The sequence below is a fragment of the Medicago truncatula genome, chromosome 3 (assembly GCF_003473485.1).
Source record: "Medicago truncatula cultivar Jemalong A17 chromosome 3, MtrunA17r5.0-ANR, whole genome shotgun sequence".
Classification (NCBI taxonomy): Eukaryota; Viridiplantae; Streptophyta; class Magnoliopsida; order Fabales; family Fabaceae; genus Medicago; species Medicago truncatula.
The window spans coordinates 57,429,836-57,447,203 of record NC_053044.1 but is presented as its reverse complement, the minus strand read 5'-3'; the positions used below and the strand labels follow the sequence as shown (position 1 = coordinate 57,447,203).

At 29.9% G+C, this 17,368-nt stretch overlaps 1 protein-coding gene across 1 annotated transcript; it reads left to right on the top strand.

Moving 5' to 3' along the window:
* Positions 1–919: 919 nt before the first annotated feature.
* On the top strand, positions 920–4,891 carry LOC25490315 (probable serine/threonine-protein kinase PIX13). Its single transcript, XM_013606833.3, has 6 exons — positions 920–1,164; positions 1,253–1,560; positions 2,164–2,299; positions 2,366–2,499; positions 2,622–2,745; positions 4,313–4,891. The coding sequence occupies exons 1-6, from the start codon at positions 1,071–1,073 to the stop codon at positions 4,744–4,746; spliced, it is 1,230 nt and encodes a 409-aa protein (XP_013462287.1). The 5' UTR covers positions 920–1,070; the 3' UTR covers positions 4,747–4,891.
* The last annotated feature ends 12,477 nt before the right edge of the window (positions 4,892–17,368 follow it).

Here is a 17,368-nt window from a genome sequence, read left to right as displayed (position 1 = left end):
CATTTTCAACAAATATGTGGAAATACTACGTTATTTGACTAATCACAGCCTCCATACATGCGACATATCTAGTGTAACTCCGTCACCTCCTTCATAGCAGTTAGATGTTGTACGTAAATTTAATGAACTTGTTTGGAGAGTTATTAACATTGATTGATGTCTCTTTTGAGCGTAATATTGCGACATGTATTGGGATAATCTTTTGTGTTGAAACACACAAAAAAATTTAACAGCAAAATGTTCTCTTGGACTCCAAAGGTACCAATAGAAAGTGCCAAGTCTCTTAGGACATTTGAACCAGTTTAACCATGACTAAAGTCCTAAGTCTCCACTACCAAAAAAAAGTTCCCATGTCGGTGAGTAGCATCAGAAGACAAATGAAATTAATGTTACAAATTGTGTGTGTGTAGAATATGTCACCGTAAGGAATTTTTCTTGGCAGGGCCTCTCCTAATCTTCAAATGAACATGTGGATGCTAGCGTTAGTAACGTTATCATTGACTTTTAATTGCTATATTTTATTTTATTTTATTATATGAACAGTGTTAACTAATTATTTAACTGTAGTAATTAGTTATAGCTGAAGAAAGTAATGTACGACTCATATCTCTTTGCTATGAGGTTTAATTTGATGAGGAAATTACATCTTTTACGTCATAAATCTGAATTAAATCCCTCTTTTATTGCTTCAATAATTTGTAGGGCATGTAGAAAGAAAAGCAGAGCAAACTATTAGTATAGAGTATTTACTTTACTATATAGGAAAAAACATAGTAGTATATACTACTATAGATATTACAAAAAAAAAAAAAGTGTGGCATTAAGAAAAATTCCAAATGTACATGACTAATTAATTAATTAATTATGAACAAGAGAAGTCAATATGTATGTATAAAAGCTAGCCAGAAGTCAACAATAACTATTTGGCTCTTTCATTCACCTTAATTTCTCCTCTCTTTCGTGGTAGCATTATTAAACTTTGTCAATTTCCAATTCCATTTATATATATTAGTTCGATTCATAGTTTGCAACGTTAATTTCATCTTCACTCGATCATTATTGTCAAAACCATGGGAAACTGTTTGGCAAATTCAGGTGATGGCAAGAAGACTCAGAAAAAGACTACTTCTACCTATAAACAACGGAACAATACTTATTCTGCAGGTATTTGTATGATTAATCATATAGTAGTAGTATGTTTTCTTATAGTTAGATCATTTAATTGATTTATTTGAAACTGATTATGGTGCAGATTATGAGAGAAGTGTTGGCGCCAAAATCGCGGTAGCGGAGAAGGAAAATGGAGAGAGCCTGAGAACTACAGTAGCTGGTGGTGGAAAAATTGTGAAGCCGAATCTAAAAATGTTCACATTGGATGAGTTGAAAAGTGCGACAAGAAACTTCAGACCAGACACAATACTTGGTGAGGGTGGTTTTGGTCGTGTTTTCAAAGGATGGATTGACAAAAACACTTTCAGACCATCCAAAGTTGGTGTTGGAATTCCTGTTGCTGTCAAAAAGTCTAGCGCCGATAGTCTCCAAGGTTTACAAGAATGGCAGGTTTGTTAACTAAACCACGTTTTTTCAACCAAACAATCTCTTTTGCTACTTCAATTATAAATCCTTAATTAGTTGGAAAAAAAAAATAATATCTTGATTCTATATTAATAATAATAGCATTGAATGGATGGAGTATATAATATACTACTTGCTTTTAATTTATAGATTTCAATACTGTACGTTAATTTCCACTTGATCTCGCAAGTTCGTATTGGACAATAAAAAGCCGGTAGACAAAAAAAGGCTAGATTTATTTATATGATAAACAATGATATTGTTTCCAGTAAAGCTAAAAATCAAAGATTAAGAAAAGTGATGATAAATGAAATGAGTAGGATTCTTCACCTAATGCATAATTAATATTGAAATGATGACGAATGTGTGTCCAAGTTTAAAGTGTCAAATTTTAATAACTCAAAATAAAGAACTATGGAAATGCTAACGTGTGTCATAAGAACTTTGTTTTGGAATCCTGGTCATGGTGTGTCGAAACGAAAATAATTTGAACCCTTTAGTCAGGGCCCTGGCAACGCCAATGAGTTCGTGTATTCACAATTAACTTTAATTTGGTTTGATTTTATAACGGTATGTGCATGGGTGCAGAGTGAAGTGGACTTTTTGGGGAAGTTCTCTCATCCGAATCTTGTTAAACTACTTGGCTACTGTTGGGAGGAAAATCAATTCCTGCTGGTTTACGAGTACATGCAAAAGGGCAGCTTGGAAAGCCACCTCTTCAGAAGTACGAAATTAATTAATCAATAGTATGTATTAGTATTAAGTTAATGAATGGTGTGTTGTTTGGCAGGCCCTGAACCACTGTCTTGGGAAATAAGGTTGAAGATAGCCATAGGAGCTGCTAGAGGTTTGGGTTTCTTACACACTTCAGAAAAATCAGTTATATATAGAGACTTCAAGTCTTCAAACATTTTGCTTGATGGGGTAAGAATGTAATAAAGTTCATTTTTTGTATGTATGTGATGATTTTTGAATAAAAGGGGAATCAACTATTGAGACCCAAAGAATGTTAGTACATGTTCTGTTACAACTTTTTTGAATAACAGGATTTCAATGCAAAGTTGTCTGACTTTGGATTGGCAAAGCTTGGACCTGTCAACGGTAGATCACATGTAACCACACGGATCATGGGTACCTATGGTTATGCAGCACCTGAATACATGGCTACAGGTAAAATGCCACATTTGACTCTTCTAAGCTGATGAGTAATTAGTGAAAGTGAAATCAATTTTCAGATTAATTTAAGTTATAAGAAAATGCATATGTAGAGTTTCAAATTAGGGAAATGCTTAACATTACTCTCTTCTTCTTATATAGGCGCCTCTTATATATATAGTGTCATTTATATTAGGAAGAAAATATTTTGGAATAATTGTTACTTTAACTTTTCTATATACTCTCTTCGTTTCATAATAATCGAATCATTTGCAAGAAAAAAATGTACTAAAATAATTAAGTCATTTCACTTTTCAATATAATATTAATTAATTTTTCCCTTTATAATTCTAATTAATACTACTTTCACCACTCCGAATTCAATATATTCTACTTTACATTTATAATAAAGAAGAATGCAACAATATTTGATAAAGACACTCAAAATCATTTTTCTCTCTCTTTTATTTATACACTTTTCTCAATCTGTGTGAAATAAGAATTCATGTGAGCTTAGCTCAGTTGGTATGGATATTGCATATTATATGCAGGGCCGGAGTTCGAACCCCAGACACCCCGCTTCTCCACAATTAAATTGCGTGAGTTCTAGCCATTAGGCTAATTGACAAAAAAAAAATGGCTTAGTTAAACTGGGACGGAGGAAGTAACATTTTCTTTGACGCTAACATTAATTATTTTATTAGTTTTAATTACAAATTAATTATATTATACTATACATTTTGTACAGTGGTAACATTAGACAACTAATAAATATAATTAAATAAAATTGTTATATTACTTATTTATATTTTTAAAATTAATGTGGAAAATTGACAAAGAATACCAAAACGATATAAAGAAAGAAAAGCAGACGATTTGTACCAAAATAAGAAAAGGAAACTATATAAGATGATTATTGGTGAGTTAGTTTTATCTTTCCTTTTTATGACTAGTTTTATCGGATCTCTTTAATTCCCGTCAAACTTCATGTTATATTGTTTATTCAATAAATAAAATAAGTTATAAGTCCTTTTCTTGCATTTCACGACTAGTTTTATCACATCTCTTTAATTTCCGTCAAACTTCATTATTTCTATAAATAAAATAAGTTCCTTTAGACTTGCAAGTGCAAATCAGGTGGTAGATATTGCATATGATCATTTGATATATTAATGTGTTGGTTTAAACATGTGTCATTGTGAGCTTAGCTTAGTTGGTAGGAACAATGCATAATATATGTAATATTCGGGGTTCAGACCCCGGCCATCAAAAAAAATTATAATATCCTTCTTCTTTGTATTTAATATGTGTAAAATTAATTAGTAGACTCGTTATCATCAAAAATAAAATAAGTTTGTACAATTGTTGTCAAACACCTTTTCTCTTTATTAATTTTTTTATAATTTGTCAAACACTTCGGTGGTACCAAATGGCATTGTTATTAAAATTATTATTAAGCTTAAATCGTGTTGCAGGCCTTGTTTATTTTATTACTTTAGTGTTTATGAAGAAATATTATTCTGGCATGTAACAACGAATATATATTAATATTAATTATTATGCATACATCCATAATTGACAGGTCATCTCTATGTAAAAAGCGATGTATATGGATTTGGTGTTGTTCTTCTAGAAATATTAACAGGTTTAATAGCATTGGACCAAAATAGGCCAACGAATGAGATGAATTTGGTGGATTTTACAAGGGGGTCTCTAAGTGACAAAAAGAAACTAAAAAAGATAATGGATCCAGGGTTGGAAGAGCAATATTCATCAACAGCAGCATTTCTAATAGCTCAACTCATACTCAAATGTTTAGAATCTGACCCAAAAAATAGACCATCTATGGAACAAGTCTTGGAAACTCTAGAAAAGGCTCAATCCATTAAATATAAACCCAAAGTGAAAAAATCCAGAAATTCTGTGCATCAAAAAAATAAGAGACCAAGGGATCATTCTACCAATAATCATCACAATAATGGTCACTCCAAATCACAAACTCATTCCACTCAATAGCACTCCACTATTGTATACTCTCTGCACATATGTAATTTTTATTTTATTAGTTGTATGTATACTTTCTGAGAATGAACGTTCTAATTAGTGTAATTTGTCATATTTTATGCAAATTAATAAATTTATATTTGATCCATTTCATTAATGAAATCCTCCCTAAAAAAATTAGGAAACGCGTAGAAGAATTTGGGTTTTGATCAGGTAACTTGCTTGTTTTCTTTCATTTTGGACACAAGTTAAAAATGGGGTAAATTCTGAAAATATCTTTATAAAATTTAGCTTGTTGCAATGCACACGTAAATTTATATGTTCAGTTTTTTGAGAAATTTTAGGAGGGGGAAGAAAGGTATAAAAATTGAAAAAGAAGAGATGGACAAAGCCACGATGTTTTTTACTGTTAGATTGTTAAGGCAAAATCCGATAAGGTTTTTTTAAGCACCTTCTTTTCCTTCCATATTCAAATTATAGAACTTGAACCGCAAAAATAAAAAAAATAAAAAAAACATGAAACCGGATAAGTTTACTATTAAATTTGGCTAATTGTTTTATGCAGCTCAGATTATAGAATCTGAATGGCAAAAAAAAAACTCATGAAACCCTTCAAAATACATTAAACATTTTAAATTTTAAAACTTGAATAGGATGCGTGAGAAATTAATATAGTGGAAAACGTAATAGCTTTTATTGTCATTTGTCTTGATAATTAAATAGATTAAAGAGTACCGCACTTTTACCATCAGTTTTTGCTCATTTTCGTCAAAATAGTTAAGCGTGAGTTAACTCACACAGGTGTATTCCTCAACGAGAATGAGAAAAAAATAGATGGAAAAATAGCAATTCTCTGTATCAAAGCTCTCAAACGGTCTCAGCCAATACATAAGCCCAATACTCAAACTGATTGATGTTTTGATCCTTTTTATCCTTAGATTTTAGAAAATTTCTCCTCCCTTATTTTCTCAAAAGCCTCCCAGTTTTCCTATTTTACTCCTCTACGAATTAGATAATTTGAGCGGAAATTATCTGGATATGATCATGAGAATTCTAACATCTTATGAATAAACCCCAAACTTATTCAGGTTCTATACATATTAAAAACCTTCAATTATTTCTTATTAAGCTTTGCTATATGGTGCGAAGGATACGACTCACAACCGAATACAATGCAACGTGGATATGGCGTTTATGTTTTTTTTTTTTTCCCCTGGTAGATAGTATTTTGATGTTTTTAAATAAATAAACGTTTCCTAAAAAAACGTAATACATAGATAAAATAAAAGTTTAATCCAATGGTTAATCTAGGTTCATTGCTTTTCGTCACCTCTTCACTCCTACTACTTATTTTTGTTACTTTCTTATTTAATTAATTTCACAAAATTATCCCTCTAAATAAATAAGGATGGATTAAAGAGATAAGTTGTTGTCCTCGTAACCTTAACTTAGTTGGTATGGACAATGCATAAAATATGCAAGGTTCAGGGTTCAAATCCTGGCCACCACAAAAAAAAAAAAAAACAACAAGTTGTCAATGTTGTTATGTGCAAGTGTGAGTTATATGTCCTGCATCGGATAAAAGAGTAAAGATTGAACACCTTATAAGTAAGAGGACCCATAAACCTAACGCCTTAAGGTTTTGGGTAAGAGTGTGGTGTCTCTCATGCTTGTGTGGTTGTTCTAGCCTCGATGTGGGCGGTCCCCCTGACTCCTACGGTGACCAAACAGTGGCATCAGAGCTCCGGTTCAACGAAGGGTGCGATCGAGGCAGCCGGTCCGTTTGCGCAGAAAGCAGCAATGGCGGTACAAACGTGTCAGTCCGTTTGCGGAGAAACCAACAACAGTGATACAAGCAAGTAAAGAGCTTCCGCTTGAGGGGGAACATGATGAAAAGATGGACTCACACTTGAGGGGGAGTATTGTTGTGTGCAAGTGTGAGTTATATGTCCTACATCGGATAAAAGAGTAAAGGTTGAACACCTTATAAGTAAGAGGACTCATAAACCTAACGCCTTAAGGTTTTGGGTAAGAGTGTGGTGTCTCTCTTACTTGTGTGGTTGTTCTAGCTTCGATGTGGGCGGTCCCCCTGGCTCCCCCAGTGACCCAACAGTGGTATCAGAGCGGGAGCGGGACCCTAGTGTGGATCAGGCTAGTGATGTGGGTGATTCACACTTGAGGGGGAGATTGTTGGGTAATCAAGTGTGAGTGATTATGTCTCACATCGACTAGGAATGGAAGAAACAAAGGATATATAAGAGAGGGAATCCATAAACCCATTGCCTTAAGGTTTTGGGTAAGAGTGTGGTGTCTCTATTACTTATGTGATTGTTTTGGCCTCGATGTGGTCGGTCCCCCTAACTCCCCTCTATGACCCAACAGTCAATACGTCTAAAAAGAAATTTATTTTTAATCTGAATATTATTATAAAGAGATAAAAATTACTTTAAGATTTTTTTTATACTCAAAAAATTATACCTTCTTCAATTTTTACCCTTCATCAACTTTTTTTTTAGTTCTTTATGTTAAGAAGATTTTATATTTATGAATAAAACCAATTTTTCCATTCGAGATAGGAGGGAGAATATAATTTTTTTTCACCTTCTATTTTTATGATAGAACACGCACATACAAAATTGAGAGAAAGATTAGAATGATCTTCATAGAACATGCATATACATAATTGAGAGAACGATTAGAGTGATCTTCACGCACTCAAACTTTAGAGAGCTAAAACTCTTTATTACTGAGAGTAAGAGATGAATTATACTTCAACACACCCCTCTTAATTCCAATTTTTTTTCTAGCATCTTAAATTGGAACAACAAAAATTATCCCTGATCCCATTGATTTACTTGTATCTCAACATAGACACAATAACTTCTTTGAAAACAATGAGTTTGATCAACTAACTTTATTGAAGGACTCTTCATTTCCCATCTTCGCTGCATCTAACTATTATATAAAATATAACTTTCTTCTCAGATCCTTACTGCATGTTTGAAATTTCAGAATGTTCTCAAATCATTGAACATTTATTCTCTAGAATTGACTTTGTCATGATTTTCGCAAGTTAATCCTTTGATATGCTAAGCATCAACTTTAATGTCTTATGAACACTGTGACCACCACCATTAATCCTTTGAAACATTTCCATTAACCTTCTGTAATGGACAAAACATGAATTTTCTATTGTATTGCAATGTTTCCTCACTGGTTCAACAAAAGCTTTCATAGTTGATCATGTAATCCACTTGAACGTCTTTATCACACAATCACCTTCATTACTTGAAACAACAACACCTATAATCAATCGTTGATGTATAGTTCGATCTAACTCTTTCGGTAGTGATAAAACCCTTATTTTTTTATTCTTTAACCTTTCTATGGTAAACATCATAACCAAGATCGAATTTTCAAGTGAACAACAACGAAACTTCATAACATGAATTCTTCGTTTAACATCGTGACTCCGTCACAATTCTTCATAAAATTGAACAATACTTAAAATTAAATATGAAGAAGAATAAACTTTGGAACCTTATTGTTCATAATCTGTTTCTGAATTAATTTATTGGTTCATTTTGTTTCCCCTCCATCTCTACGTTTCTCTCCCAATCACAAATTTCCTTTCTTCAGCTCGTCATTGAGCTTTATTCAAAACAGCTCCCCGTTGAACTTTCCATGTCTTATTTGCATTTTTTTAAAATGTGCAAATTTGCACATGATAGAAAAATCAAATATGAATTATACTTCAACACCTTACAATTTTTTTTTTCACAAGCAAAAGAACAATGTTTCATTATATAAGTAGGTTTATTTTGCACGTGTAGTTTGTCACAACTTTTCCCTTGTCCTAGATTAATTACCCGAAGTTTTTCTCACAACTTACCTCTTGTCCTAGATTAATTACTCGAAGTCCTTTTCGTGGATCCATGTCTTAGAGTAAAAAAGCAAGAGCAATTTTTGCTTGGACACAAACCCAAATCAAATTTATTTAAACACACGTATAAATGTAAAAAATAAAATAAAAGAGAAGTTATTTAATCATATCTTTTACTAAATCTTTTATCTTTTAAGTTTTTCAATTTATGAATGTGTGCCAAAATAAAATAGATTTGAGGTTGTATCCAATTTAGAATTTTCCTAAAAACAAAGGTCCTCCCTCCCTTTGCCTGACCAATTAATTAGATATAGTTGGTTGGTGACTATTGAATTCAGAACTTCCAATAAATGGATATGGTAACTACCAGTCTAACACATTCAATCAAACCATTTAATTTTATGAAAAAGGCTAGTAAACGTATCTATCAATCAAATAGTAAGTCTAAATAATACGAGTACCCAACACATTTTTTTTTTCTCGCAGCGAGTGCCTTAAAAACACTTTTATCAAAAGACATGTTAGTATAATCATAATTTTATTTTAAAATGTGTGTTTATGGAGAGTAATTCATGGAATTGAACATAATATATGAAAGAGATTCTATAAATAAATAAAAAAACAAAATATAAGAGATCTTTATTTTTAGATTTATTGAATGTTTAATTTATTTGATTTATATTATCATCTTTCTAAAAAGAGATGGTAGTAGTGAAAGGCTATTCTGATCTGTCGATATCGAATACTGTTTTATTCAATGAATTTTTGTTTTTGTTTATAAATGTGATTGGAAAGAATATTAGAATTTAATGAGAATTTAATTGAATATTTAATGAGAATTTAATGTAAACATCCTTTTATTAGAGGTAAAGAGTGCTTCCATATAAGGACCGATGAAATAGTTGTTAAAGTCAATGTCTTAGATGTCTTAGATGCTACTCCATGGTTTATCAGTTCTACTCCAATCTCCATCAATTAATTAATTTAAAAATGTCAATTGTCAAATGCGTACTACGCTTCTGTACATTTCTCCTATCTGCAGTCAGAAGGAAAGGGATCCCCTTGAACATTTATATCTTTTGTCCTCTAAATGTAAATTAAATATTAGGTTGATATTAATAGAGAAAATGTGTTTATGTTGAAAATGTTAATTAAGGATATTGTTGGCTAATACTCTTTAGGATTAATAGTGTTTTTTATCCCTGTAATATATGTCATTTTCGGTTTTCGTCCCTATAAAATTTTCGGTTTGATTTTCACCCTCGTAAAATTTTTATTTTCCGGAAAACACCCTTAATAGGGCATTCAAAAACCAAAATTTCTTGAAAAAAAATCTGAAAATGGCCTATTAGGGGTATTTTTCGGAAAATAAAAATTTTACGAGGGTGCAAATCAAACCGAAAATTTTATAGGGACGAAAACCGAAAATGACATATATTACAGGGGTGAAAAACACTATTAACCCTACTCTTTATCATGCAATATACTCCCTCTGTCCCTTAATAAGTAACCTATTTGACCATTTCACACAGATTAAGAAAAGTGTAAAGATAAAAGAAAGAGAGTGATACTTTTACTGAGTTGCCCTTATCATTATTTTGAAACTTTTTCACTTTTAAGTAATAATTACTTTCTTTGTTCCACTACAAACTTTAACATGGGGACCACAAAAAGTATTTATAAGGGGTAAATCTGTCAAATTTTGCTTAGAAATCTGAGAAGGTCAAGTATTGTGGGACAAATATTTTTTACAAATAGGTCACTTATTCAGGGACGGAGGGAGTAATATTTAACCAAATTATATAAATAAAAGAAAGTGAAAAGTAATTTTACTAAGTTATTATTTTTTACTAAATTATTCTTATTAGATAAAGACGTCCTAATATGAATTTCCAAATTAAAATGAGTCCAAAGGTGGACTCTTACAAAGTTTATTCAATCTTAATTAAATATTTTCTTATCATTTTTATATTATAAAATTTACTATATTACTAAAAAATAAATAAGATCCACGTTTTTTTTTTGGAGTTGGTCTATATTTGAATAACCATATTAACCGTTTATGATTTTCATCATAAAAAAATTAAAGTGGAAAATAAAAATCTGGAAATAATATGCATAAGAGAAGTTTCGAAATGAGACTCACAGATAGAAACAATATTGTTGTAGACTCTTGACATCTTGTTCTCAATAGTAGCATCTTGTCTTGATTAACATTAGGAATTTCAGTTCTAGAGTTGGAATCCTCTTCATGTTCAAGTTCAACCATATCAACCCAATTAGCATTCTCATAGTTTCGAAATCATTGTTACTTGTATCTACATGGTTACCTGCACTATAATAATTGATAATTAACAAAATATCATTGTTATGATTCTGTCTCAAATTAACAAATCATTTTCACGTATTTAAATCGAATAATAAAATAAATATTTTACTGACTCAAGAGTTATATATACACCCGTCTTACCTCTTTACAAAAATCACTCATTTGTTCATGACGTTTAAGAAAAATACTTCAAATGTTGTCGTTACATGATTCCAAGCCAACGGAAGGTCTTTCCAAATAGCTTAAAGTTCAGCCAAAAACTTTGTAACTCTACCACAAGATCCAGAAAAAAAAAAATGTGGATCTAAATTTTCATATCGTTTCTTAAGAGGCCTCCAAAACATGCATTGCCAGGATTATCAAAAGAAAAGCCTCCAAAACATGTGTTGATTGATATATTTTGATAAATTGTTGTGGGAACATTTTTATATTGCATTGTTTATTCCAAATGCTGAAGGATAATGTAGTGCAAGTCTACAACACAAAATGGTATGATTGAGAGAGAAGAAATAACTAAATGCAAGAAAACAACGATTAACATAACAACTACTAGCCTACAAACATTTGCAATTCAAAGGAAAAAATAGCATTACGATTTTTATTTTTTCTTTCGACATAACGTTGCAAAAAGATAAATGCTATTTTTATAACCAATTCTACAGTGTATAAGTAAGACAAATCTTACATTATACACAAATTTGTTTTCATCGTTAGAACGATAAGTTTTATAATTTGATCAAATATGATAAGTTACATTGATTAGCTTTAAAATTTGATCAAATATGATAAGTTACATCGATTCAATAGTAGAAAACATATTCATATGAAGTACAAGGCTAATTTGTTTATGCACACCGGACAAAATCTCTTCATATGAGTTTATATAATTTATCATTCAGAAATAAGGTTGAATTAATTCAATATTCAAAACTAATTGATGACAATCACACATGCACAAATAATACTTATAAAATTAATGAAGAAAGGACACAGATTTTGACACACTCACAAAAGAAAAATAAATAAATAATTGTGCTATTTAAATAAGGGTTAATGGTGCTTTACCCCCTGTAATATAGGTCATTTTTGGTTTTCCTCCCTGTAAAATATTTTTTTTGATTTACCCCTTGTAAATTTTTTTTTTTTGGAATACCCCCTAATAGGTCATAAAAAAATGATTTTTTTTTTTTTTGCAGAATTTTTTCGTTTTTTTATGACCTATTAGGGGGTATTCCAAAAAAAATATATTTTACAAGGGGGTAAATTAAAAAAAATATTTTACAGGGGAAAAACAAAAAATGACCTATATTACATGGGGTAAAACACCATTAACCCTTTAAATAATTATATTACATGCATTTTGTGTGTGACCAAATAATATTTCCAAATTCTTGTGCGCACATATGAATTTCTCATAACTATATTTAATATTAGCGCATTCTATCTTACCTTTATATGTGATTTTTTGTGTGTGTATATTTTTTTTCTAGTAGTTTAGTTGCTAGAACTCACACAAATAAATACGGAGAAGTGGGTGTCTAGGGTTCGAACCTCGGTCCCTGCATAAAATAAGCAATGTCCCTGCCAATTGAGCTAAGCTCAAGGGGACTTTGTGTGTGTACTTTTCCAATTATTAGTATCGACCTCAACTATATATACTATTCGGTCACATTTATAAGCAATTTTTGTTTTTGTTTAGATTTATTAAATAATTGACGTATCTGAAATGATATATACTAGATACGTCACTTATTTAATGAATCTAAAAAGAAAAAAAATTGTTTATAAACGCGACCCGAGGGAGTATGTGTGTGTGTCTATATATATATATATATGGATGAATCTTGATTAGGATGGAAAAAAAAAAAAGAGATTTCTATTACAAACATGCAAAATGCTATAACGAGTGTCCTTACAATATTTGTTAAGAGAGAAAATATAATAGCAATACATTGAAACTTGTGTAATCTATTCTTTAAAAGTCTTAAAAATACCTTTCAATTATAAAACTTTGTTTAGGTTATTTAACTAGTATCCTCAAGACACTTTTTAGAAATATTTTAAAAATAAAGACAAATGCTACTAATATATGTCATAAGAACACATATTATAAAACTCAACATAAAATTATACACTTTAAAAATCGTACATCTGTATCAACATAAATTTCATGTAAATAAAATTCATTTTTGAAGTTTTAATACGCTGAATACACAATTAAAACAAAAAATTTATTCTTTTAAGTTCTAAACAAATGTACCAAAAATACTTGTAACATTTTCCTTACTTTAAACATATAAAACCTTTTTTATGGACCTAAAAATAAAAAATATAAAAAATGAGAGAGGTTCTCACGGAGCAAGTCTTTCATAGTCATAAGACTATGACACAAAAGTTTAGACACATTAACATAAAAAGCAAATTATAAAATTAATTATATTATAACTTAGAAAATAATTATTTTTCTTAAAAAAACAACTCATTTATTATTAATTTTACGACTTGGTGTACCGATACACCCAAATTTATTGGGTGTACTATAGAATTTGCCTAATTAAAAAGATAAGACGTGGAACTTATATTTTGTGAATGTGTTTAAAAAATATGTATTTAATTTGGTCTTGTAACCATGTATAAATAATCCCTCACGCGTACTCTAACTGTGATGTGATACACTGTGGTCAACCTGCTGGCCATGACATGGTGGCGCAAATGGAAGAATTGATTAAGAACTTATCTTGTTTGTTGTTGTAATGTTGTTGACAATATTAAAAACTTGTCTATTTAAAGTAAAGAAGTAAATTATACCTTTATTGCAATAGGTGTAGGTACGGTAGGTCAAATGAGTTAACTAACAAACGGTTATTTATTAGTAGATCTTGTAAACTTGTCATCCTGTATTTATAAAATTTTAAAAAGTCTCATTATAAAATAGTGTAAAATAAAATTTGTATAAGCACCCTCTTTTAGGAGCACTTCAAGAATCTTATGCTTTTGAAAGAGCGTGGTTTGTGTTGTGTGTGTATGTATGCGCCGCTCCAACAGCATGTTGTTATTTGCATGATCATGGGCGTGTGTGTGTGGCTTTGAGAGCGATAATAACTTCAAATGAAAGTCAATCATGACTCCTAATGGTAATGGGTCCTCCATTTTTCTCATTCTTGTATAAACAAACAACCCAAAACCAAATCAAATGGTCCATTATGTAAAGTAAAACCTTACTAGTGTATGTGTGTGTACTTAATTACTCACATATATATATATATATAAGTCACTACTAGTTCACACTTCACATCTTGCTTACTTACCCAATACTAAGAAGTAAGAAAGAAATGTGTGTGTCCACTAATCCTACCGAATGGGTTTTGTTTGTTGGGTTTAAATTAAGTCCCCACACGCGTCTAGAATCTCATGCTTCTATGACTCAACCCAACCCAACCTGGCTCCACTTTCACATTCAACATCATTAGTCCCACTCACTTACTCCCTCCCTCTCTCTCAACTGTTTACTACACTACTTAATCATTGGAATGTCTTCTCTAACCTTTTCTTCTTTTTCTTTTTACTAATCTGTCTACCTTTTTAGATATTGATATATATATGAATGAATAATATTTATACTACAAGGGTACATCATCATAGCTCATCATGACATATGTAGTCATTTTTGCTTTGACCACCTTTGGTTAATTCCCTTCTTCTAATTAGTGTTTGTCTATAACAAAATTACCTCAAATACAGAGAGTTTATGGAAAGATAAAAATAAAACAAATTAAAATAGCGGGTCTCTGTCCATCTTTATTGACGTTTATTTGATTTATAAAAAGATTGTAGAACCGAAAACTTTATATACGACATGATTGCATGAAATTTTAATACTACTAAAAGACTTTAAATCTACAACAGTACGCATGTTACAACAAGACATGCCCTGCTAGCTAGTAATAATTATAATTAATTAATCAATTTGCTTCACAGGTACGCTTTTGGATGCATGAAATACTAATTATGCACAGAATAAAAGCCGTTATATATGGCTGAGCGGAAAGAAGTGTTGGCATGCTGATTAGCTCATGTAAAATATATCTAATAAGGCATTACAGCCTTAGCTCCTAATTCTATTATTGAAGATTTTTCTTATCTTGTTTTATCTAAATAATGCAAATATTTATCTATAACTCAAAGATTAACAGATCTTTTACGTCCCCTCAAAAAACAAAAACAAATTTTTTCTCTAGTAGTTTATGGTGGAGGGGGATTGAACATTGAAGTTACCGTTATTCCACCTTTTGCAAACTACTTGTATGCATGCTTCAAGAAGGAAACAAATGATCTCAGCCGCGATACTGATCTCAAATGGATATGCAGAATTTTTTAAAGGGAATTTCTATGGTACATCCATAATTTTGAGTGTACCGGTACTCTTGTTGCACAAATTTTATAAATTAACGATCACTTTAATGAAATAAAAAGGTATTTGTCAATATTTATATTTTAGAAAATATTATTTCATAAGAAAAACCATCATTTCATTGTTTATAAGGATTATATTTAAAAAAATTACATTTTGTCATAAAAAATAATCAATATTCATTGTTATGAGTAATAAAAATTCTTAAAAATTAAATTTTATTTCGTCGAAGCTTTTGGTAAATAAAATTTAATTATCTTAGTTGTCAATGATAGAAAATAATTATTTTTCTTCAAAAAAACAACTGATTTATTATTAATTTTACGACTTGGTGTACCGATACACCCAAATTCATTGGGTGTACCATAGAATTTGCCTTTTTTAAATTCTGAATAAGATACCGTCATCATACGTTGAAAAAATTATAAAATAAAACATATATGTATGTAAAATACTTTTTTTTTTTTTTTTTACAAAAATGAATGATATTCATTCATTTAAATTGAAAGAGTAAATCTATAAAATACAAATTCACAATTGTTAAAAATAAAAATGATGAATCTAATAACAAATTCACATTGAAGAAAATATGAATTCATCATTTTTCATTAATATATCATTATAAAATTCACAATTTACAAAAATTAATATTTACAATTAAAACATACAGTATAGAGTTTTTGTATAAATCATAATAATTACTTCATCCGTCTTTAAATATAAGCAAATTTGATTTTTTAAGTTCATTCATTTAATGATGTATGTGGTTCATAATATAAACCAAATACATCATTAAATGAATGAACCTAAAAAGTTAATTTTGTTTATATTTAAACACGGAGGGAGAGAGTATATATTTTCATCCCTATTTTTGGATATCAACAAAATTGTCATCAAAAGAATAATTTGTTTTGTTTAATGTAGACTAACTACTCCCTCCGTTTTTAAATATAAGCAAAATTGACTTTTTAGGTTCATTCATTTAATGATGTATATGGTCCATATTGTTAACCACATACATCATTAAATGAATGAACCTAAAAAATCAATTTTACTTATATTTATAAATGGAGGGAGTATGTCTCTTCTCTCTCATTATCATTGCATACAAAATACACAATACATTTTAAGTTTGATTAATTTATGGACAACTCTATTGATTTACCTATTGAATTTAATTATCTACATCTTCCTTGAATTCTCAAAAATCACAACTTGTCTCACATGTTTTTTACCTTTATTTTTTTTAGGATACATATCCGCAGTGGCGGAACCATAAGTTTTAGATTGTAGGGACAATATTCATATATTTTAAGTTTGTAACACTAAAATTATCATTTTATCCAAAAATAAAAATTTATTATTTGTGTTTCTTTAAAATGAAAATAAAATAAACATCTAAAATTATACTTCCTCTGATCTTTTTTATAAAAAAAAAAAACAAAATTGTCAATATTTTTTTGTTCTTTAGAACATTATTTAAGGAATAAAAAAAATATATAAATTAGCTAGAAAATCAAGAATTTATATCAAAATGAGAATATTGATTTTTTTTTTTTTTTATGGATCTTCTAATACAACTTGCATTACTCCTAAATAAAGTTTTTTTATCTACTTTGTAGTTATGATAATGGTAGAGGCGTGTTATTTGAACGACCATCTGTATGACAACTTATAAGACAACCATAAATTTATAAAGAAAAATAGATATTGACACAAAAATAAAAAGAATAGAGATAAAATAAAAATAAAATGTGAGTATGAGAGAGAAAATTGCTACAAAATAGTTGTAGAAATATCATTTCTCTAATGGTAATAGAATACATCAATATTTGATAAAATAATTTATTAAAAGTATGATTTTTTATCACTTTCATAAATATTCTTTTTATGAGTTCCTTAAATAATGTTTTTAGAACACTCGTTAGAAAGCTCCTTCCGTTAAAAGATGGTTTTGTGTATGAGAAGTCGAAGCTTGCCTCCAAGTCTTTAAGTTGACCCAACATCACAT

Coding starts and splice junctions, on each gene's coding strand:
- LOC25490315 (XM_013606833.3), top strand. CDS start 1,071: ATGGGAAACTGTTTGGCAAATTCAGGTGATGGCAAGAAGACTCAGAAA. Junction 2,500..2,621: donor CAAACATTTTGCTTGATGGG/GTAAGAATGTAA, acceptor TTTGAATAACAG/GATTTCAATGCAAAGTTGTC. Junction 2,746..4,312: donor ACCTGAATACATGGCTACAG/GTAAAATGCCAC, acceptor CATAATTGACAG/GTCATCTCTATGTAAAAAGC.